General features: G+C 27.0%; 2 protein-coding genes across 3 annotated transcripts; both read left to right on the top strand.

The window, feature by feature from the left end:
* The first annotated feature begins 15,620 nt into the window (after positions 1–15,620).
* LOC113857752 (SNF1-related protein kinase regulatory subunit beta-3-like) lies at positions 15,621–18,653 on the top strand. 2 transcript variants are annotated; one of them, XM_027489933.1, is made up of 3 exons: positions 15,621–15,775; positions 18,030–18,132; positions 18,215–18,653. In XM_027489933.1, the coding sequence occupies exons 2-3, from the start codon at positions 18,106–18,108 to the stop codon at positions 18,539–18,541; spliced, it is 354 nt and encodes a 117-aa protein (XP_027345734.1). In that variant the 5' UTR covers positions 15,621–15,775; positions 18,030–18,105; the 3' UTR covers positions 18,542–18,653. The 2 variants fall into 2 exon arrangements, with proteins under 2 accessions (XP_027345734.1, XP_027345736.1); XM_027489935.1 differs by lacking the exon at positions 15,621–15,775 and having other exon boundaries at positions 16,222–18,132.
* A 2,935-nt stretch (positions 18,654–21,588) lies between these two features.
* Positions 21,589–23,738, top strand: LOC113857751 (high-affinity nitrate transporter 2.1-like). The gene is made up of 3 exons (XM_027489932.1): positions 21,589–22,398; positions 22,799–22,914; positions 23,072–23,738. The coding sequence occupies exons 1-3, from the start codon at positions 21,589–21,591 to the stop codon at positions 23,736–23,738; spliced, it is 1,593 nt and encodes a 530-aa protein (XP_027345733.1).
* Positions 23,739–24,928: the final 1,190 nt, after the last annotated feature.

Genomic DNA, 24,928 nt, shown 5'->3' with positions numbered 1-24,928 from the left:
TGTCTTTGTAGCACAACTAGCTACTGCTATGTATTCTGCTTCATCTGTAGGGAGTGCAACCACTAGTTATTTCTTTGAAGACCATGATATTATTCCACTACCAAGATAAAATACGTTTCCTGATGTGCTTTTTATTATCTCCATATCTCCTACTCAGTCACTGTCTGTATGGCCAATAAGTTTCACATTACTATTATTGGCATAAAAAATTCCATCGATTATACTTTTGATATATCATAAAATTCTCTTTGCTCCTTGCAAATGAAAATTACGTGACTCTTCCATAAATCTACTAAGTAATCCAACTCTAAAAACTATATCTGGTTTGGTTACAGTCAAATATTTTAGACTTCCAATCAAACTCTTATAGTAGGTTAAATCAATTTTCTTGTTTCCATTTTTATTTGTTAGCTTCAACTTTTCTTCTATCGGTGTGAAAACTGGTTTTGAGTTCTCCATTCTGAATTTCTTCAAAATATCAGTAGCATATTTCTTTTGAAAAATGAAAATTCTTTCATTTTTCTGAATGCCCAGAAAATAGGACATCAAGTTCAAATCTGTCATCTCAAAACATCTTATCATAGTCTCCTTGAGTTTGTAATCATCTTTGAATTGTTGCTAGTAAAAATTATATCATCAATATAAAGACACACAATGAGTACTTCTTTGGAATCAATAAATTTGACATATAACATGTGCTCAAAAGGACATTTTTGAAATCCATGCTGCAAAAAATAAGTGTCAATCTTCTTGTACCAAGTTCTTGGTGCATCTTTCAACCATACATTGCTTTCTTTAATCTGTAAACTTTATCTTCCTTTTCTTCAATCACATAATCCGTAGGCTGCTCAATATATACTTCTTTTTCCAAATTCCCATTTAGAAAGACAGATTTAACATCCATTTAATATATTTCTCAATTATTTTGAGCTGAGAGAGAAATAATTATACGAATAGTATCTAACCTTGCAATAGGAGCAAATACCTTAAAATAATCAATACCAGACTTTTGCCTGTATCCTTTGGCCATCAATCTTACTTTAAATCGATCTATCTCTCTATTGGGCTTGTACTTTATTTTATAAATGCACTTTACTCCAATTGACCTTTTATTTATAGGTAAATTTGTCAGCTCCCATGTTTTATTCTTCTTAATAGCATGAATCTCCTCATCCATGACCTTTCTCCAATTTGGATCTTTTGCAGCTTTTTCAAATGTCAATGATTCACAATTTGCTATCAAAGCAAAATTAATAACCTCTTCATCAAATGAATCATTGTCTCCACCAACAACATAATATTTCAATATGGCTGGTAATCTTCTTTGTCTTTGTGGTCTGCTAGATGATTCTAACATATTTGAAGCTGGATCTGGTTGTCCTTCATCTTCTTCATGATCATCAGGAATTATCACTGACTCTTTCTGGAACTTTGAGGAACAATATCATATTCTTTCTTCATCAAATGTCACATCTCTACTAATTATCACATTCTTTGTCTCTAGATTAAAAAATTTATATGCCTTGGAGTTTGTGCTATGGCCAATGAAAATGCACTTTTCTCCTTTGTCATCTAATTTCTTCTTGAGTTATATGGTACATGAGCATATGTAATATACCCAAAAACTTTGAAGTGGCGGATTGAGGGCTTTCTTCCACTCCAAACTTCTTCAGGAGTCTTACCATGAAAACTCTTTGTTGGACACCTGTTCAAAATATAAACAGCATGGGCAACTACTTCTGCCCAAAATTCTTTATGTAATTGTTTGGCCTTCAGCATACATCTGACCATATTCATAATTGTTTTGTTTTTCCTTTCTGCAATACTATTTTGTTGAGGCGTGTATTTAGTTATCAGTTGGTGTTGTATTCCATGTTGTTGAAAGAAATCTATACAGACAATGTATTCTTGGCCTCTATCTATTCTCAATGCTTTAATTCTACAACCATTTTGTTTTTACACAAATACCTTAAAAGACTTAAACACATCACAAGCTTCTGATTTCTGCTTTAGAAAATATACCTGGGTTTTTCTGCTAAAATCATCAATGAAAGCAATCAAGTATTTATTACCGCCAAATGTTGGTATCTCGACTATACACAAATTTGAGTGGACAATTTCTAGCAATTTTCTTGCTCTTCAAGACTTTCCTATAAGAAATGATTCTCTATGTTTCGTTCCTAATTGGCAAGTTTCACGTACACTACTGGAAACATTTACAGTAGATAAACTAGAAACATATTTTTTCTTTGACAAATAATTTAATCTAGAAAAATGAAAATGACCAAAACGCAGGTGCCACAAACTCTCAACACTTTAAAGCTCTTATACTAATTTGATATCACAAATTCACAAATATTCAAGATTTCATTCAATTTGTTCACTGGACCACAATATATATGTCATACTCTTCATATAGTCAAACTAAATGATTAAAATAATACATAAAATTACATAACTTAATTGCTAAGCATACATGGTAAAAGTTAAGTTTGACAAGAAACTTGATTATTCAAAATTCAATTTGGAATTAAACACTTGCTAATTAGAGCCACAATATTTAATCATCTTTTATTTTCTAAAAACTTCATGAATTTTCACATTTCAAGCTTTAATGTTCATCTTGAATTTCTTAACCTTGTAATTATTTGATAAGTAATGTTGAGTTGTCATAAGCTAAACTTGGTTTATTTTCTAACAAAATCACAAATCTATATAACTTATTAAGAACATTGACATCAGGTTTTGAAATACACTCACTCTCACCATCTTGATTAGAGACTCTTCACCTTGCACCAAATCTCCAACTTGGAGTCCATAAGCATCTCGATTTGTTCTTGCTTGTATAAATGATACTTCATTTAATAGAAGGTAACTTATTTTTTGCCATACAGTAACTCTTCTCCAAATTCTACTCAGTTGAATTTTTTTTTTTCAAGGAACACTTTCAGTTGCACAAATTATCAAAGCACCATCACCAAAATAGTACTTGCACAACAAAAAGTCGAAGTACAAAATAATGATATATAGATTATGTGCTTTTAGAGAAAATATAACTTTTGATTTTTTAAAAAAAGTAAATATAAAAATTATTAAAATTTTTGATAATAAACAAAGAAAAATGACAATAACCACTCCTTTAAATATGATTATTGAAACTCTATCGCTGTAATTCTTTCTTGAATGCTTTTCTTTAACCTTTCTTGAAATATATAGATCAGTGTGGGTTGTGTTCCAAAACGCATAATTTCTTTTCACACACACACAAAAACACATTATTTCTAAACTCGAAGTCATATTTGATTATTTGAAATCTATATCACTGCTTTTATTAAGTTTTCATTCCTTTCTTCAATATTTAGAATTCCTGATTGGCTTATATTTAAAATGACGACTTACTCTAACGTTTTCTATAGCATTATTTTCTTTTTCTTTTTAATTCAATTTCAACGTGACACAGTTGCGAAATACAACACCTTCGAAGGAGGTAAAATATGTCTCTTATTTGCGGGTAAATTTTGATAATTTTTTTAATCTTTTAAATATATGTTTTCTAGTCAAAAGTTATGTACATAAAAAAATTAAATTTTAAAATAAATGAAAATGAAATATTTTAATTGTGTTAAATAAGAATGTATTATGATTAATTTGATTTATAAATAAAAAAATGTACCATAAGCTCAAGAATATTTGATAAATGTACAATTTAATTTTAAATTTTCAATCTGAACTAAATTTGAATTTTGTTGACTCGATTTGGTTAATTTTACAAAAATTCATAAAAATTGAACTTTATTGAACTTAAAAATCATTGAGTTATAATTCACAAAATTAAAGTGATTTTTTATACCCTTAGTTGGACTGTGTTTTAGACTGTAGATTTTTAAAAATAGTCTAATCAAAATTTCATATTAAATTTAAGTCAAATTAAACTTAATTGGTGAGCATACCTAATTTTTTCACAAATAAAAATTTTAATTCTTTTAAAATAAAAAACATATGTTAACAAATAAAACAGATTTATAATTTTGATTAAAAATTTAACAACTAAAATTTAATTAATCATTTTTTATATATGTGTATTTAAACATAAAATGGTTATATTTTTTGTAATTAACGACTGTAATTACATGTTTTATCTTTGAATGCAAATTTTTTACTTTATAATCTAAATTTATTAATAAAGTTTATCTTTATCATTACAACTTCCATACATGCATACCGGTGCACCAACTTCCAAATAATTCAATGTGATTTGGTTTACCTGTATGTGTGATTCGAAAAGGGAAAAACAAGAATTGATGAATGAATCTAGTCAACTACCAATTCATTGATTAAAAAATTTCAAGTCGCTTATGTTCAACTAATGAAACAGATCATGGATATAACTCACAAAGGAATCTAATTGAATCAAACAAACATGAAATCTTTAGTCAAATCAAACCCATACCATTCTTAGCTAGCATAACATGTCACTGACAAATGCTAAATTTATGGGCTGAATTTGGATGAAGAGTGATACCCACCACCATCACACTCACTTTTCATCACTTGTCTATCCGAATTGTTACTGTTGTGATTTGTGAAGAACAATAATTGTGAAGGGTTGAATGGAAACGGATAAGTGAAATGTGAATTAGACAATGTGTACACATAACAGATGCAACTGTAGGAGCGATGAGTGATTTAACTTTTGATGGCTGGTGGAGTGCTGCGAAGATGAAAAGCAAAGTGGACAGCGTGTGAGGTTGTCCACTGGTTGTTCCCTCCCGTGGCCTCGTGGTCCCGTTCGTTCAGTATCTTTAATTCTGCAACACCAACGTTGCACTTCATGCTCACGTGACCCCTCCCTTCTGTCACACCCTATCGTTCCCACTCTTCTCTCCATTTCGCAACTCCAAGGGTTATATTTATATATAGTTCTTATTAAAAGTATGTTTCCCACTTTTTTTTTTTTAATTATTATATTTGTATTTGAATTTTATGACATAGAAAGACTGGATTACAAATAGTACGACGGAGTGATATAATATATTTAGCTTGTTATTTTAATATGCATTATATGTAATATAAAATAAAATAAATTATATCTATTTTTTCTTATTTTCTATTATATTATGTTCATTAAACAGGTCTAACAAAATATTTTGTCAGTACTGAAATATCTTTTAATTTTATGATATATAACTAAGAAATATAAATAATTAAGATTCATTTATTTTATTTTTTGAATATGTGTTTGTGTTTTTTTAAAATAATTTTAAAAAATCAAATACGATTACCTTTATCTTTTTTATATATATATAATATTGACTAAACAATTAAAAGAGGCAATTTTTTCAATTTTTTTTATAAAACAATCTTAACTAATTCAACAATATCACATATAACTTGGATTTGATAAATAAATTTTTATATGTTCTTTTATGTTTTTTAAATTAGATCAAATATTAAACTAATAAATACATTGATTTATTGTTTATTAATTTAACAGTTAAATTAACTCAAAAAGTTTATGTAGAAGTATAAAGTTGCATTGCTTATATGTAAAAGGTTAAATATAATTTTTGTCTTTATAAATATAACATATTTTAATAAATTTTATAAAAAAATTGTTAAAGTTTAGTTCTCGAAACGTTAAAATGTTAGGATTTAGATTTTATTATCAATATTTTTTCTGTTAAATGTTAAATTAATTAACATAGAGCCAATTCACGTCATTGTCGTATCATTAATTTTTAAACATTTTAAGTTTAATTATATTTTTTATTTTTATAAATATAAAATATTTTGTGATAAATTTTTATAATATTTTTTGTTAAAATTTAATTCATAAAATGTTAAAAATATATGATTTAGTCTCTATTATCAATTTTTCTTTTACTGAGTGTTAAATTGACTCTTCACATTAACTTAACTCAGAGAGAATTAACTCAAATCTATACATTCTCCACATTGAGATTCTTAAGAAGATGTAGGTTCTCATGTGAATGCATAGAGTTTTCTAGTGGAACATCTAAAACTAACAATAATAAATAAAGAAGGAGAAAGCATCCAAAGAGAAGAAGATTAGAGTTTCAAAGAATTTTTTAAAAAATATTTAAAATATATTTAAAAACTTGCTTCTAAATATTAATTTTAAATAATAAAATATTAAAAATTTAAATAACGTAAAAATAATATATTAATAATAAGCATACAGGAGTTGACGACAAAAATTAAATTTTAATAAAAAATTTATCATAAAATATATTATATTTATAAAGATAAAAAATATATAATTAAATATAAAATATTTAAATAATTAAATAACATAAAAATGTCGTAAAATTGTTAAATTGACTCTCGATGAATTAATTTAACACTTAATAAAAGAATTGATAGTAGAAATTAAATATTATAAAAAATTATAGCATACTAATTTATAGAAACTAAAATTATATTTCAACTTAAGTAAAATTAATCTTGTGCCTTTAAGCTTGTGGGACACCCTCGTTACTTGAGTTTGAATAATAATAATAAAAAATAATAATTAATATCATATTATAAAAAATAAGTTAATTAAAATTTAGAATATCATATTACATATTTTATAGAATAAAAATTATAATAAATAATTAAATAATAATAATAAAGTTATATATAAATATCATGTATAAGTTATTATTATTATTATTATTATTATTTCAGTAAAAAAATTACATAATATATAAAATACCTAAAACTAAAAATTTTTAAACTGGAAAATTAAGGGATCTTAAGACGAGTGTTTATTTATTTATAATATTTTTTTAATAATAAAAAAAAAAACCTATACACTAGCCGATTCAAACTGTTTTTTACTCCGACTTTTGTTCTGATTTTGGTCAAGAAAATGATTGTCGATTCTTGGTTAAACTGGTCGAACTGATTTGTTTGGTCTAAATTTAATAAAAATAATTTTTATCTTTGTTATTTTTATTTTAATAAATTTAAATTTTTTTAATTATATTATATTTTTAAATTATCTAATTTTATTTAATAGAAATTAAATTACATTTAAAATTTAAAAATATTAATTTTTTAGATTATTAATTATTTAGAATAAATTAAAATATAAAGATAGATATTTTAAAATATGCAACTACTAAGTTTTGAAACAAGACTAAATAATTAAAATAAAATACTCGTATATATAAATTATTTTAAAAAAATATTTAAAAGTTAATATTAAAAGAGAGGAACAATGTTTTTTAAAAATTATAATTTTATGAGTCTTGTAGGCCATGATGGCCTCTTAATAAGACCAGAAGATGGATTAAACATTGTCATTCTCACCTACTATTTCGAACTCTTACTAATAGAGCTACTAATAATGGATTATAATTCAAACTTTTATTCTCTGTAAAAAGCACATTTTATTTACGAGTAATGTTATTTAGATATCCGTTTTAGGTGTTTGTATGCAACACTGTATAGGAAAAAATAAATAAATACTAGGTTGTATCAAATTTATTTTACACAAGCGCACAAGTTACTAAACCTTATAAAAAAATTTCTTCAACTGTCTGCCCAGTCATACATCATGTTCATCTTCTTTTTCAAAGGAAAAAAACTTTTTCTACTAACTGCCCAGTGGCCTTTCCTTTGTCTTCTTCTTTTTCTTGAACAAATCCAAAAAATAAAATAAAATATTTGAATGACTTTCGCCTTTGTTCATGTTCTTGAATGCCCTTTTCTTGAATGAATCTCGCCCTTTTTCTTGTATGTCCTCTTCTTCGCCCTTGTTCTTATTCTTCTTCAACAAAAAAGAAATATTTTTCACTCCCGCCCATTATCGCGATGTAGGCAAAGTTTTTGGTCTACCAGAACATGGTATGTCAATTGTCCATATTGCATAAGTTAATTAACATAAGAATTATTACTATATTTGTTAAGTTTGAAGGAATGAATATGTCTGATGTCATGATTTAAGTTCACTAAATGAGTTTTATAAATATTCTTAACCATTAGTTGCAATTAATTTTTTAACTTTGGAACTATTAAATCTAATATTTTGAATGAAAATAGGATTGGACATTCCAGAATGTGACACAACGGATGAAAGGACAATGTTGAGTGAATTTGCAGGAATAACAGATATTCAACTAAGTCAGATTATTGGTGAAGGCAAAGTGAATGACAAGTTTAGAAGAGCTTTTATCTTGTATGTTTTGTCATGTTTCTTGTACCCAACTTTAAAGATGACACCTTATCCAAAGCTTTTAGAATCTATCATTGATATAGAAAACATAAAAAGTTACAGTTGGAGCTTTTTTGTTTTTAAATAGCTTGTAAGGCACTTAAAATCTTATAAGGCCAGACAATATAAGAGTAAGACAGCAAGGATTAGAGGTTTCATCTTTTCCCTCAAGGTATTAGAACGTATTACTTGAGTATCTAAGTGTCCCTTTACATTATGCTGTGAAATTAAATTTCAATATTGCTGTAAGTTTTGTATTTTCATAAGCATCTACTAAGCATCACTGCATTGGACAAATAATATTCGTAGGTTAAATATTGGGATGATGACATGATAGACAAGCGGATTCAGGAAAAGAATAATAATGTGCTGGTAAATTCTATTGAGTTATCTCTAACATACCTCTCTGTTTATATTAGTGTAATTATAACTAAAATTAAAAATGGTCAATATGAAGACAAATTATTGTTAATTAATGATAATTTATATTCTTGAATAGGCCTATTGTACCATAGAAAATATAAAGGTGATCTTGTTGACCTAGTGTAGTTGAAAGAGAATTTTAAAACTGAGATATAATAAATGTTGTTTTGAAATATGAGAATTTACATTTCTTTTGCTGGCGTTCAATATATTTTGTCATGTTATGCAATTTTTGTTGTTCATGAGTATAATGTTTGATTTAATATGAAAATATAGTTGTTTCGAAACTTGGTTGCAAAAACTATTAAGATATATAAGACAAAAGAAGAAAATGCACTTGCTGCTAATTATCATGATTTTTTACTCCACAAGGATAAAAGCTTCTTTTAAAAATAAAATGAGAAATAATAATATAGATAAATCAAACCTAAAAATTATTTGCAAAAATTTGAATGACTCTTTTAGCAAAAACATTAGTCATAAAGATATACAAGGTGATGAAAGACTTACTTGTACTCATATTATCCAATCAGGTGAATAACAACTTTGAAGAAAGGCATCTAATCTAATGCCTTGTATGCTGTGGTATTTATCTTATTATTTAATCATCATATGTGAAAAAGAAAGTGAAGAATGATTTAGACGGAGGCTACTAGAAAAGACAAAAGATTTGAATATGTTGGGCATGTTGTTTTGAACTTAAAAGTAACCACAGGCTAGCCCATTCCTATGGTCCATCATCTATTCTATGGCTTTAGGTCTCGATGAACGTGTTGCTCCAAGGGCCACAGCTTTGGTGGCATTCTACTCATCATTCAATTATAGTTAACTTTTCAGTTTTTCTAATATCCGTCTACGTAAATTAACAAATCCTATGCTTGACACAAAGAACCACAAGGTATCACCACAAACAATCTACACTTCGTATGTAAACAAACAAAATGAAACAGAGTAAGACTCATATTTCGTCTTTAACGAATACATTAGAATGGCAATGTTCAAAACATGTCAAAGTTCAACTAGGTCACAAAAATCCATTCTAAAACCAATGACATTCATTATGTTAAGAACTAAATCAAGCTATTTTTTATGAAGTGTCTTAAGTAATTAAAGGTTTCTAAAAAAATAGTAAATTAATGTTAAAATTTCAAATGCTAATAACAATTATAAAATTAAGACACGTGATAAAGATAGTAAATAATAAATAAAAGCATTTATAAAAATGTATTTTAAGCTATCATATTATGAATTAATATATTTTAAGTAGTTACTAAAGATTGTGTCTATGTATAAATTTTATTTTTATTGTTAGAGGTTATAACTTTTATACAAATACTCACATTGACTAAAAAGATTTGAAGTATTAAAGTTCTATGCAATAGTTAAACTCAATTATTAACATATCAACATTTCAAATTTTCAATACTAGTTGTCTTTAAAAGTTGTACATTTATATTCTCCAATTCAATTTAATTCCCCTTGTTTCCTTTAATTTTTTATCGCCTTACTTTAGTATTGTTTTGTACTTTTTTTACCTTTTTTGTTTTTACTTTGCCCATGTTAATTCAACTATTATATTAAGAACACACTTAAAAGAATCTACAAAGATAATTTAAAATTTAATCCTAAATTATTTTTAAATTTATTTGTTTACTTGCAAAATTCATCATAAACAAATATTATATATATTTTTTACCCTTTCATCAAATAATTTGAAAGATTTAATTTATATATTATATAATTAATGGAGAAGACTTTATCCATAACCAAATATTTTACATATTATATGTCTTATTTTAATATATAGGGACCGCCACAAATTTACTGTTACAATAAATAAATATTTGTTCCATTAACTTAAAGCATACAAAATATTAGAAGTATCAAATAAGTTAATTTTAACTATTTTAGTCCTAATTTATGTGGGTTATGGCTAAGAAGTCTATCATGTGAAAAGTCCATAAAGATTAGAGCTAACTACCTTTTAAAAACATTTTATAATTCATTAAAAATATTTATTTTATATAATATATTTTTTACTCTAAACTTATAAATAAATAAAATTAATTTAAAATACATGAAATTAATTAAATTTGTATAATATTAAATATTTATGATAAATTATTGTTATTAAATAGCATTAAATATAAGATAATAATTTATTATTAAATTAAATTACTTGTTTATCTAATTTTTATCTAAATGATTGATAATTATTAAATTATAATAACATTTTTTATTTATAATTTTATAAATAAATTTTTAATACATTGTTTTATAATTTTATTTGATATTAAACATTAAATTTTTCATGTTTTAATGTCTTTATATTATTTATTATTATAAAATTATCTTAAAAATATTACATGTTTAATAAATATTTTAATGTCATAGTAGAGATACAAAACTGATAAGAAAAATTACATTAGTTAAATTTGTTAACTCATCTATTATCAAAATATTCAAAATAATTTATTTAAATAAAATTTAATGGGTTAATAAAATAAATACAACACCATCATTATAAAAATTATTTGTAAATATAAAAAGGTAACTTGTAAACTTAACAAAAATTAACAAATATTTACAAATTAAATTTTTCCTCATATTAATTTGATAGAATTTATTTTTAAAGTAAAATAACTTAATTTGATAGAATTAATAATTTTTTAAATGCATTTTTAGTTAATTTTAAATAATATAATTTAATAAAAATAATAAATAAACACATATCTTTTAGTAAAATAATAATATATTATTTGTTAATTACTGTCTAAGAAAGACGTTTTCTCATTTTTTTATAAAATTATATTAAAAATATTACATCTTCAGTAAATATTTCTAAGAATTATAATAGAGATACAAAACTAGAAACATTAACTAAATTTGTTAAATGATTTGTTATCAAAATATTTTGAATTATTTATTTAGATAAAATTTAATATATTAAAAGAAAAACAAATGCAATGCCATAGACATATAATAGATATTACAAAATTTATAGATAAAAAATAACTTGTGAGTTTAGTAAAAATTAATAAATGTTTACAAATTTAAATTTTTATCTTCATTTGGTAAATTTTTTATTCCTTAAAATATATTTTTATATTTAAATAAAATAATTTAATAAAAGTAATAAATAAATATATTTATCTTTTACTAAAAAATACTGCAATATTTATTAGGTGGGCTAACCCCGACCCTAATCCTAACTCACCCATTTTTTATATATTAGAGCTTTAGGCCAAAGTTAGCCCCTTCCGTGTAAGGTTTTGAAAATTTGAAACTATGTATTGGGTTACATGGAGTGCTTTGTGGACTTCAGAGCACATTGACAAATTTATAAAATATTAAACTATAAAATTTTAAATTAGCTTGCATTCTTACTTCCTATAGTTGCTGCTATACACTCAATTAATGCAGTTTACCTAACCCATATTTATGTAATTTTTTAAATTTAAATATTTACCAGTATAAATTAAATAATAAATTTTATATTTAAGAGTAATTAATTTTTTTAAATTTTATATATACTTTTAAATTAGTGACATTTGTCATTTTCATTTAAAACAAATTATTATTGTTTAACTATTTTTATTAATTTATTTAATGCAATTATCTCAAATGTCCTTTTTACTAATCTTACGGTTTAATTTCTAAAATTATTAGTATCAAACATTTAAATCTTTAATATTTTAAAATATTCAAGTTAGTCATTAAATTTTTATTTTTATTAATTATTTTAATATTTTAGTGATATATTATTAACACACAATATCAAAATATTGACATACAATATTGATTGTGTGTTAAAAATAATATTATATATAATATAATATATGTTTTATTTTTATTTTAATAATTAATATTGTTAGTGTTTGATATTTTACTTTTATAGATTTTTAAATTATTAAATTTATTGTCTTTAATTTTCTTCATTCTTTTTTAACATTACTATTATTAAAAATTTATTTATTAAATTTTATTATTGTTGTTCCTATCGTTGCCTTCTTCTTTAAATAAATTTACTTTTTTTATAACTACAGTATCTGGTATTCTCTTTATAGTTAGTATATCTTTATGCAACTTGTTAAAATAAAACCACCATAACCTCATTATAATTTTGAAAGTAAAAAAGAAAAATAGAAAATCCTAAAAAGAAAGATAGAGAGACCAATAAAAAAAAGTGTGCTAAATAAGGTTGTAATTACAAAATAATTTTTTTAGTGTTAAATTGAAAAGAAGAAGTAAAAGATAATAGCGAATGACAATGGTGTGAACGCTCATTTTTGTCTTGATCACAAATTTTATTAAATAATAAATTCCAAAAAATAAAAAAGATAATTAAAATGACATATAATCAATAAAAATTATAAAAATATTTTGTAAATAATAATCATGATTTTCATTTTAAATTTTATTTAATTTAAGAATATATAGAATAAAATCAAATAATCAAGGTATAAAAAAATATACTTAGTAACTAATCTATACATGCAAGGAGGGATTTCCTGCATAGAGAAATTGTACATAGATTTTTTTCACGAAAAAAATTTTGAAAAGAAGATTTTTTAGAAGAGATTTATAAAAGAGAATTTTTTGCATATAATTCTTTACACGAAAAATACAAAAAAAAAAAAAAAGTACAGCTTTTGACAATTTTCTTATATGAAACATGCGTTAATATCGTATCATACTATTTCTTTTCTTTTTCTTTCTTTATTTTATTCCTTTTTTTCCTTTCTTTGTTTTTTAGCACTTTTTTCTATTTATGTAGTTTTTTTTCCCTTTTCTCTTTTTTATTTTTTTTCTTTTTTTTTGTATTTTTTTCTTCCCCAAGCACCACCTCATTGTGCCAAAAAAATATAAAAAAAATATTTTTCAATTAAGTATCCTAATTATCATTTTTAAAAATAAAATATAAAGATTAGTTTTTTTGTTAAATCAATTTAAAAATATTTTAGTAAAAATAAAAAAAGAAAATAACGTAATTTTTAAATTTTAGGTTATTAAAATTTTCAAAATAAAAAATATAAAAATTTTAGAATGTTAAATTACTTTCAAAATAAAGTCTTTTTCTATTTAACTCTTTATTTCAAAATAAAATATAAAATTTTTGTTTCAGAAAAAGTTTATTTTCAAGTTATTAGGACTTTGTCACCTTTCAAATAAAAAAATAAAATAAAATTGTTTACATAATTATTTTATTTTTCTAAATAAAATATGATTTGAGATCTCAAATATAATTTTTCTTATAATAATAACAATTTATACTTAAGGCACATTTTTAAAAATAAAAGAAATTAAAAAATAAAAAATAAAAAATAAAAAATAGAAAAACAAAAATAAATATTAGGGTCAATATTTAAAATTATTTTATACTATTTAATTTTGAAATATTATTCATTTAAAAAAGTAAATAGAGGTGCTAATAACTTCTCTATTCCTAACTAACTTTCGAGTTTGGGACTCTTAAGAATTTTTTTCAATATTCTGTCTTTATAAAAATAAATAAAATTTTGATGGCAGTTTCATAATTTTTAAATTAAAACTCTATTTTTTTAAAGTCGCTATCCTTTCACACACTGAGCAATAAATGATGATTTTTAATGAGATAATTTTTAATTAAAAATAATTAAAAAAATTGAAAGATTGATAAAGAAAATATTTTTATAAATAAAAATTTAATTTCACAAAAATAATGTTTTGTCTTATATTTTCAATATTTTTAAAACTAAACTGTCATTGAACTAGTTATGAATAAATAAATATAAGTTTATATAATATGATTAATTAACAATTAATATAATAAAAATGTTTTAAATTTATATTAATTAATTTTATTACATATTAATAAAAAAAGTACATTTTATCTTAATAAATATTTTAATTGTTTGAATTTATTTTAATATCCTTTTGTATATATTAAATATTTTGTTAAATTACTTTAATTTTTATTATGTTCAAATAATATAATATAATCTATATTACAACATGCATATGTTACATAATAAAATTAATGGTTTTATAGTTAAAATGTATATGCAAGATTAAGGAAAGTTAGTTCGAATGTCAAGCAGGTTAATATTATTTAAGAAAGTTTTTGAATTTAAATTTTTATATATACAAAAAAAAATTGTGGTAATAAATTCACCTACTATATCCAAATGTATTATTGACATTACTTAAAAAAAACATTAAATACAAAGTTAATGTATTTAATATTTAAAATATAAAATGTTTAATAATTTGTAATTAAATTAATAGAAAGAATAATATTTAGTTAAAAAATATTATAAAATAATTCAATGCTTAAAAATAAAATTATTGTATCAAACTTATAAATATTTTTAAATTTGTTTAATAATTAAAAATAGTAAATAAGATATATTAAATTAGAAAAATTATAAATATTTTTTATAATATTATCTTATTAATTAAAAAATTAAGTGTTTTATTAAACTTTCTGAAGATTGAGTATATCAAAAGTAGTAATTTGTTTTCTTAAAAAAACTTATTTATTATATTAAAATTATAAAAATAAGTTTTTTTTATAAAATTTAATATTATTAATTATTTAAACTTGATTTTTAGAACTAAAATTAATATTTTTTTAAGAACTAAATATTTTTTAAAAACTTTTGATTCATATAATTTTATTCAATATTTTTATAAATATTAAAAAATAATAATTGAATCCGATTTAAATTATTATTAAATTAATATTTTTAATTAGTATAAATAAAAAATTATACATGGTAAATTTTTTATTTAAAGTATAAAATTAAATATATCACGATGTTGAATATTGTTATTTTCAATAAAAAAAATTTATTTATTAATATTTTATTACGTGTATATTGTAAGGTTAAAAAATAGTTATCAAATTAGTGTGGTTATTGTTTTCTAAATTTGTTAACTGAACCAATTATTTAATACTATTTAAGCTGGAGAGACGAAATCCTCGTGACCAGACCGACCACATTGTTTTCTTCGTTGGGGTATCGTCGTCTTCTTCCTCTTCCTTCTTCGCCATTAGGGTTTCCGGTTTCCCTTCGTTCCTTCAACTCATGTGTTTCTTCAATTTCCTCTTTCTCTAAATTGCGAAATCCCAGCTAATCGTGCGACGCGGTATGGTTTTCTTTTCTTCTCTTCGTTTCTGCCTTGAATGTGCTGTGCACTTGGCTCGTGGTTTTGGTGATGAATGTTTTTTATGAATTAGGAATTTTGTTTTCCTTCGTGTGGCTCTTATGTGGCGTTTGGGTTTGTAGCATTTCGTCGCTTGAATTTAGTGGAGCTTGATGGTTGATTTGGTGTGTTTTGTTTTGTTTCCGTTTGAAAAAATTAATGAGTGGTAGTGTATCTATGTACTCTGTTTTCAGTTTTTGGTTGTTAGGGTGTATTTTCGAGTTAAATTTTATTCTGTGGGAGATAATATGCAGGTGATGAAGTAACGATTTAGGGGCAAGTTGTCGTTTAGTTGAATAATTTGTTATTGTTTTATAAGGAAGATTTGAAAATTTTCATGTAGAGTTATTTGGAAAATGATTGTTGGTTGGCATGGAGTATTTTCACATTGCATATTTCAATCAAGTGGTTTGATGATTTGGCAAAATCATCAATCTTGTTGATACTTTTAAGTGCATTCAATTATCTCCATTTACTGCAGTAGATGTGTGTGTGTTACTTTTTGAGTGTATTGTAGCTCCCTTGAATATGAAAAACTCAGTCTGCCGTGGTGGAAGGGTACCTTGCATGGTTTGAAGCTGTTTAAATGTGTGATTAACTGATTATAACTTTTAGCGAAACACTTTCATCGTATGTCACTTGTACTTATGTAGCAAGCTCCTTAACGAGACTATTATGTGAAGAAGTGAAGATAACCAGTTTTGGTTATTGGTTGAAATTCTGACGCTAATTTGATTCAGCCAAAAGTATGTGCTATGGTTAAAGTGTTTGGCTTTCTCTATGTACTTAGCTGGATTGGAATGCTATGTAGAATTATATGGAAGTTTGGGTTTGGCAATTTATTAATGTCCTATTTTGTATTAGCAGCAGTTGAAAATAATAAAATTTATTGTGGATTACATTAGGTGAAATTGCAACTTGAATTTCAGTTCGTTCACTAAGGAGTTTGTTGTCTTCAGGTCTCTATTAGGTATCGTGTCATAGCTACAGTAAGCTCCACTTTACATGTGTTAGATTGAGGAAAGGTGGAGTTTGTATGATTGTATCAGAAAATATAAATTTCTTTATTTTTTAAAAAATTGAGTCTTGCTCATTTTTTAAAACATTAGATTCTGTAAATTTTCTGCAATATGAAAATATCTCCTTACTTAATGTATTATGAGTCTCTCAAGAGTTGATCCTCATTTCCATTTCTATACTTCGATTTATAATTTATATTTTATCAACAAGTTCTCTTCTGACATGTTATAGAGGAGTAATGTTTTGAAATGTCAAAGGATGGTAGAAAACACTGGAAATCAACATCCACCAACTCTGCTTCTAAAGTAGTGCCATCATGCATTCATAAGTGTCATAAATTGTTGTTCACTTTTGGGCTGTGGTTGCTGTTGAGGTTGGCCAATGGCCAGGCATTTGATGATATATGATAGGGTCAATTTTAATGAATATTGAAAAGATTCTGTCCATGGAAGGTTTGTTTTTTGGGTTGTTGGTTGCACGAACAGAGGAACATAATATTGAGACATGAATAAGTTTTCTGAATTAAGTGCACTTTACCACTTGGCTAGTTCTCTCAACTGGTCATCCCTCAAGCTGTAGTGCTCATTATGTTTGGCATGGGAGTAACCTTACCTGGTATCTTGTTTCTTCAAGATCATTGAAGGAAAGTGAGACTAGAGAACACATGAGAGAGGTCTGCTGGTTAGGTGCTTATTACATAGTACAGCATGCAATTCATTCAGGGAGAATGGATCTTGCCTGACCTTATACAATAAGCACCTAGAAGATTTATGTGGTGGATATAATTATGGATTATGAATACAACCTGCATTTAGTCTGTTCTATGTTAAGAGTAAAGAAAACAACAGTTGAGTTAACCATTAGAATTACAATAATTGAATTTGATTTTTAATTTGATCTATTGTCCATAAAACACTTGTGGTCAGACCATCTTGATGTTGATCTTATCCCTTGCGTGAATGCATTATGTTTGTAAAATGCATCCGTTCTCCCCTGCACACATGCGTTTTGACATATTTGTGAGAACAATGGTTGTGGATTTGATGTGTGTGTTGTTTGTAGGTTGTGTGTTTGGAAGTTTTGTAAAATTAAACTGTGCTGCTTCCTTAGATTAACCCTTAAATTTGCATCAGGAATTTAGGCATTGTTGTTAAAGGCTTAGCTTCTCTTTCTTCAGGCATATTGGAAGCTCACCTAACACCTGGGTTCTATAATTAATGCATTCACACTGAGAGCAGTCGGCTGATTTCAAGATGAGCAATTCTCACTCCGAAAATCATGCAAGTGATTTATTCTTTATAATTTCATCAATTACTTGACAGTAGTAGCCTAGTTGGTCTGAAAGATACAATCTACCTGCAGGATGAAGCAACTGTTGTGGGATTTGAAGTTCCGAAGTCTCCTGATTCCAGTTACAATAATGTCTACCCGGGAAATGAAGATGAGGCACGGGATCCTCCTATGGTACCTTCACATTTGCAACACACTTTGCTCAATTATCCTGCTAGTAGAGACACAGCAGGAACTCTTCCATTGCCTCAGAACGTGATTCTAAATCATCTTTATATCGAGAATAGAGAGTCTCCAAGATCTGTGGTGGCTTTGGGATTCACACATCGATTCCGTTCTAAATATGTTACAGTTGTGCTTTACAAACCAGTCCAAAGAAGGGGAAATACAAGCATTTAATGTGCATATTAAAAACCCAGATCACCTTTGGTTTGTAATGATTTATTGTAGACTTGATATTCAATTCCAGGAAATGATATTTAATGAACTTTAGATTGTATCATGGAAACTTGGCTGTATATTTATTTGTCAATTAGTTTTTTTAACGTTGTGATACAGGATATAAACCATTTTTTGTGTTCTGGGTAGTAGTTCAATGAATAGGATGGTAATGTGGGGGTTATGAAACTAGGGCTTTTAGTAGTGAATTAAGGAATAAAAAATACGGATCACTAGTGCCTTTTTTCCAATTATAAAGTAAAAAATGATAAATTTTGTATAATAATAATTTATCAAAGCAATCAAACTTTGTTTAAGAAAATAGTTCCTTCGATTATTAACTAAAGGTGAAGTGGTTTCCCAAAAGTAGAGCGGAGTACCCACGTGTGTGATGGTTTTGTTTTGTTTTTTTTGTGCAATATAGGAGCTAGCCACAGCTCTTTAAAAGGAGGATAGTAAATAATGAACACCCTAATTTTGAGATGCAGAAAGTAAAAGAAAGAAAAAGAGTAAATAAAAAGAATTATAATTTACTATTTATTATTTAATTAATTTTTTGTATTAATTAATATAAAAAAATAAAGACGGGGCGGGTCGGAGAAATCCAAAACCCGACGGGAGCATAATTAGGTTACTAGTTTTTTAATCCAAAAAAGTTGGGTTGGAGTTGTAAACCCGCCCCGTTGTGAATTTAAGCAACTCTAGGAGGTCGTGAAAGGGTGATTTGGGTTATATATGGTACAGTCCCAGTCGCCATCAATTGCTGCAACTTCCGATTACATAAGCCACCGGAGACAATTTATCCTCTTTTTTATACCAATATTCATTTAAAAAGACACGCAACCAATAGGAGCCTTTTTAACAAGCATAGTATGTATATACAAAATTATTTATATTATAAATGAAAAAAAGAAATAAATAATTGAACTGGAGTTGTTTATGACATATATATATATATATATATATATATATATATATGTACAATTTATATTTTTTTAAGAGCATGATGTATTTATAGTCTTATATAAAATTATAATATAAATAATCATCTGCCATGCAAGTGACATGATTTTTTCGAGAATGGTGTGAATTCCCGTTACGGCTTCACGGCTTCCAAGATACCACATATATGTGTTTATATATATAGAGAGAGAGAAATAGATGGATAGATAGATATATGAAATTAATTTGAAGATTTTTAATAAATAAATAAAAATAATAACATTTTATTTTATATATACGTTAAATTTTTTTATTTCTTTTTCGCAAGAAGACAATGGAACATTAAATGAATTGTATTAATATTTAGGCTTACCTCATTGGAAAACTGCAAGCAATACACGTATAAATCTCTCCTAAATGATTTAAGCATGTTTTTGGTTATTATTAACGTGCAATTGAATTAGTAAAGTGATTTATGTTTAGAAATTTGTTTCTTATATGTAAGTTTGTGAAAAAAATAATGTAATTTTTCACTTAATGAAAACATTATTTTATTCAAATCTAAATTTAATACCTTTTACACTTATATCTGTACATCATATTTAATTCCATTCCATTCCAAGTACATTGCATGGAGATAGCGATCAAGACGACAACACCACAAATAATGGCTTGAATTAGAGGAGAGATCCCACTCCACTGCATGAGTACGTGAGTATGTGTGTAACTGATTTTGCTTGTGTTGTGTAAAATTCATGTTCATGCATGATTGGTTTTACGACACAAAATTGAAATTGGGTGTATATTTTAAGGAATTTGAACGGGTGATTTTGGTATATGTCAAAGCCTCTATATATAATTGCTATATTGACTTAGCAACTTGCTTTGCATTGGCAACGCCATAGTATTTTTCAAAGGGGCAACAACTTTTACTCTGCTACTTGCCACCTATCTGGGTTACGTAAGTGAAACATATTTAAATGCAAACGATTGTCCTAATACTATATATATAGAAATATGCATTAATTATTTTACAGTGTGTGTAGCTAAGCATCTTTATGAGAGTTGATTATGTGTGATATGTGAACCTTTGAGATATACCGTGGGTTCTTTCGCATATGCGGCGAAATGGATTATGTGAAATACAGCTTTGTTTAAAGCTTGGCAACCCTTGGGAATGGGATAAATTATATTGACACCAACATTAATTTAGGCATAATGTATGGAAGAGAGAAATGACAACAAATTGTGATAGAAAAGAAGAGAAATATATATATATATATATATATATATATATATATATATTTATATTTATAAGACTAAAACAAAAGTCTCGTGTCTTTATACTTTTTTTATATTTATTTTTCGCTTTCTTCTTCTTCTCAGGTAGTTTTTGTTCCTTTTCCTTATTTTCTGTCTTTTTAAAAAAAAAAAATTGTGTCGCACTTTTTTTGCACTTATTTAAAACAAAATAAAAAGATTTAATTTCACTTTTAATCTCTACACTTTAAAATATGTGCAAACTTAATTCTTCTAATTTTAATAGTCCACACTTATTCTTTTTTTAGTTTTCTAAATATTTAAGTTAATTCTTTTACTTAAAAATTAAGACTTACATTATACTGTATATATTTTATTTTGTATTTGTATTTAAATATTTTATATAAATCAATAAAATATCATAAATTTATTATATTTTTATTAATTATTCAATAAATTTTTAGTGGAAGACTTAAGTTAAATATTTTAAAAAATTAAATATAAATAATTAAAATTAAAAATACCAAAATTACTCATACGTTATCCAGAGAATAAAAATACAATTAAGTCAAAGAAAAAAAATGTCTCAACAAATTATTTTTATATAAGAATTGGTGGGAATCCCAACTTGCTCTTAGCAGATTCTTGCATTGTCAACGCCTGCCTACAATAAATACCACACCCTCCTTGTCTCTCCTTCACAACCTTCACTTCTCAAATCAACTAAGCTCTTTCTCTTTGCTATACTCTTTGTTTCTTCAGTTTTCCCCACACACACGCAATATATATCTAATTATCAAGGCCAAATGGCTGATATTGAGGGTTCTCCGGGAAGCTCCATGCATGGAGTAACTGGCAGAGAACAAACCTTCATATCCTCAGTTGCTTCCCCAATGGTCCCAACTGACACCACAGCCAATTTTGCTTTGCCAGTTGATTCAGAACACAAAGCCAAGGTTTTCAAACTCTTCTCCTTAGCCAACCCTCACATGAGAACCTTCCACTTGTCTTGGATATCCTTCTTCACTTGCTTTGTCTCAACCTTCGCTGCAGCCCCTCTTGTCCCCATCATTCGCGAGAACCTTAACCTCACAAAAAGTGACATTGGTAATGCTGGTGTTGCTTCTGTTTCAGGCAGCATCTTCTCTAGGCTCACAATGGGTGCAGTTTGTGACCTATTAGGCCCACGTTACGGCTGTGCCTTCCTTATTATGCTGTCTGCTCCAACAGTGTTTTGCATGTCGTTTGTCAACGATGCTGCAGGATACATAGCAGTGAGGTTCATGATTGGGTTTTCTTTGGCCACTTTTGTTTCATGCCAATTTTGGATGAGCACCATGTTTAATAGTAAGATTATAGGGCTTGCGAATGGAACTGCTGCTGGTTGGGGAAACATGGGTGGTGGAGCCACTCAACTCATAATGCCATTGGTGTATGAGTTGATTAGAAGAGCTGGGGCTACTCCCTTTACGGCATGGAGGATTTCCTTCTTCATACCTGGTTGGCTTCATGTGATCATGGGGATCCTGGTCTTAACCCTAGGCCAAGATTTACCTGATGGCAACCTTGCTACCTTGCAGAAAAAGGGTAATGTTGCCAAAGATAAATTCGCCAAGGTAAGTCTCCTATATGTGTGTTTTGAGGACATAATAATTAAGTGCAATTTAACTAATTGTTTTAAAGAAATAATCACTTTATTTTATAGTTTTATATTTTTAAAATATAAGTGGTCTATTATTCTTTTAAAAATCTTCCTCAAGCTTTTTATATATATTTATTTCTTATTTTTATATATTTATATTATTTGTATAATCTTTTAAAATTGAAAATCAGATAAAAAAAAGTGATATTTTGGTAAGTAATTATGAAAATAGAAAATTGAAACAGAAAAAATGCTCCTTGCTTGATTCAGGATCAACAAAAATTAAATCAGGCAAAAGTAAGGCAAATTTTTGGGAAGGAAAAAAGTTCAAGCAATTAACTTATTAACTAATTTGGTAACACTTTTGTGATCAGGTGTTATGGTACGCGGTAACAAATTACAGGACATGGATTTTCGCCCTCCTCTATGGGTACTCCATGGGAGTTGAACTAACCACTGACAATGTCATTGCTGAGTATTTCTATGACAGGTTAGTTCAGCTGATCCTTGAGCTCGAGCCTCAATTTTTTATGTACAAATTAATATCTCACATGCAAATTAAGCAGATGAGGTTACATTAACAAACTTGTTTTTTTTTTTTTTTCTTACTAATTAATCTCTATTGTTAATTAACTAATACAAAACAGGTTTAATCTCAAGCTGCACACCGCTGGAATAATTGCTGCTTCATTTGGAATGGCAAACATAGTGGCTCGACCCTTTGGTGGATATGCTTCTGATTATGCAGCCAGGTTGTTTGGCATGAGAGGGAGGCTCTGGACCCTATGGATCCTCCAAACCTTAGGAGGGGCTTTCTGCATATGGCTTGGGCGAGCTAACTCACTTCCAATTGCTGTTTTGGCTATGATCCTCTTCTCTATTGGAGCACAAGCTGCTTGTGGTGCAACTTTTGGTATCATTCCTTTCATCTCAAGGAGGTCTTTGGGGATCATATCAGGCCTAACTGGTGCAGGTGGAAACTTTGGATCTGGTTTGACCCAGTTGATCTTCTTTTCAACCTCCAAATTTTCTACATCCACAGGTCTCTCCTTGATGGGTGTCATGATTGTGTGTTGCACTCTTCCTGTGACACTTGTTCACTTCCCACAGTGGGGTAGCATGTTCCTCCCTCCTTCAAAAGACGTTAACAAATCCACTGAAGAACACTATTACACTTCTGAATGGAATGAGGAAGAGAAGCAGAAGGGCTTGCATCAGAACAGCCTCAAGTTTGCTGAAAATAGCCGCTCTGAGAGAGGCAAGCGTGTGGCCTCTGCCCCAACACCCCCAAATACTACTCCAACCCATGTCTAGCCCATGGGTTTGAAGTCAAGTTTTAAGGCTATAAGGTATAACTATTGCATTAGAAAGTACCCATCTAATAATGAGGAACATAATAAGTTAGTTTTTTCAACAAAAATAAATCTTGAAACAGTAATGATTCTTGCTCTTCAGAATTTTGGTGTAATATAATATTTACACCATTCCAATTCCTTCTTAGGATCTGGTCTATTTTTCCATACAGTGGACTTTCGTATATGTCGGTCACATGCAAGAATCATAATTACCAAAAAAGTGACGTAAAAAAGAAAACAATGTATCCTGTTTTGAGTTGTCGTGTGCAATTTATAAATTACTTATATTATAATATGTACACATTGAATATTCTAGGATCTGGCTTGTACGATGTGGGTAATGGAGAACAATATCTAGATTCGGGTTGGGAGTTTTTAACTGGTGAATGATATCACCATCATTACGACAACACAGATTTCGATGGTGGACATTACTAGTTTAGCTAGATGATGTTGGATTAGTGGAATGGAATCAGTAATTAAATCAATATATTAGTATTTCTCAACTCAATTATTGTAGATTTGTTTAAGAAAAGTTGCCTTGTCTCTTCTCGTGAAGTTGAGTATGTAAAAGTCATATATATAATATTACTAATACGATGTAACGCCAATATTTATATACAATTGTGCAATGTTGCCAAAGTTGCACCTATTACAAATTTTATTTAAAGCTTACATGGGTAACATGCTCACGTCTGCTTTAGAAACAGAACGGTAACCACTGTCTGTAATATGCTACAATACTTCCTGTTTCACTTAATTCCAAATTCTTCAGACGGCAAAAACTAACGATAGTATTTGACAATGTTAAGAACGAGACAAAGTAAGAGTGTGATATCAGAGTCAGTTTTTGGGTACGCAGATTAGTTATTAGTTTATTTTTATTTCTATAGAGAAGACAATAGCAATTAGCACATGTGCTTGAGCTGTTTCCTGCTTCTGTCATTTGCATCCATTCTTGTTCTGTATGTTTATATAGATTTTTTTCATGATATCCATGAAAAGGGATGCACGGTTGTGTGACTTCATGCTGCTCAAGTGTTTCGAAACACTAGGTACTATGCTGTGATTTACTTCAACATTTTTATTTGTGATCTATGTTCATTGTTTGATAAGCCAAAGGGAAAAATCTCTAGAAAAATAGACTCA

The sequence above is a fragment of the Abrus precatorius genome, unplaced genomic scaffold (assembly GCF_003935025.1).
Source record: "Abrus precatorius isolate BTA unplaced genomic scaffold, Abrus_2018 Scaffold2, whole genome shotgun sequence".
NCBI lineage: Eukaryota > Viridiplantae > Streptophyta > Magnoliopsida > Fabales > Fabaceae > Abrus > Abrus precatorius.
This window is presented reverse-complemented; position numbering and strand designations above follow the sequence as displayed.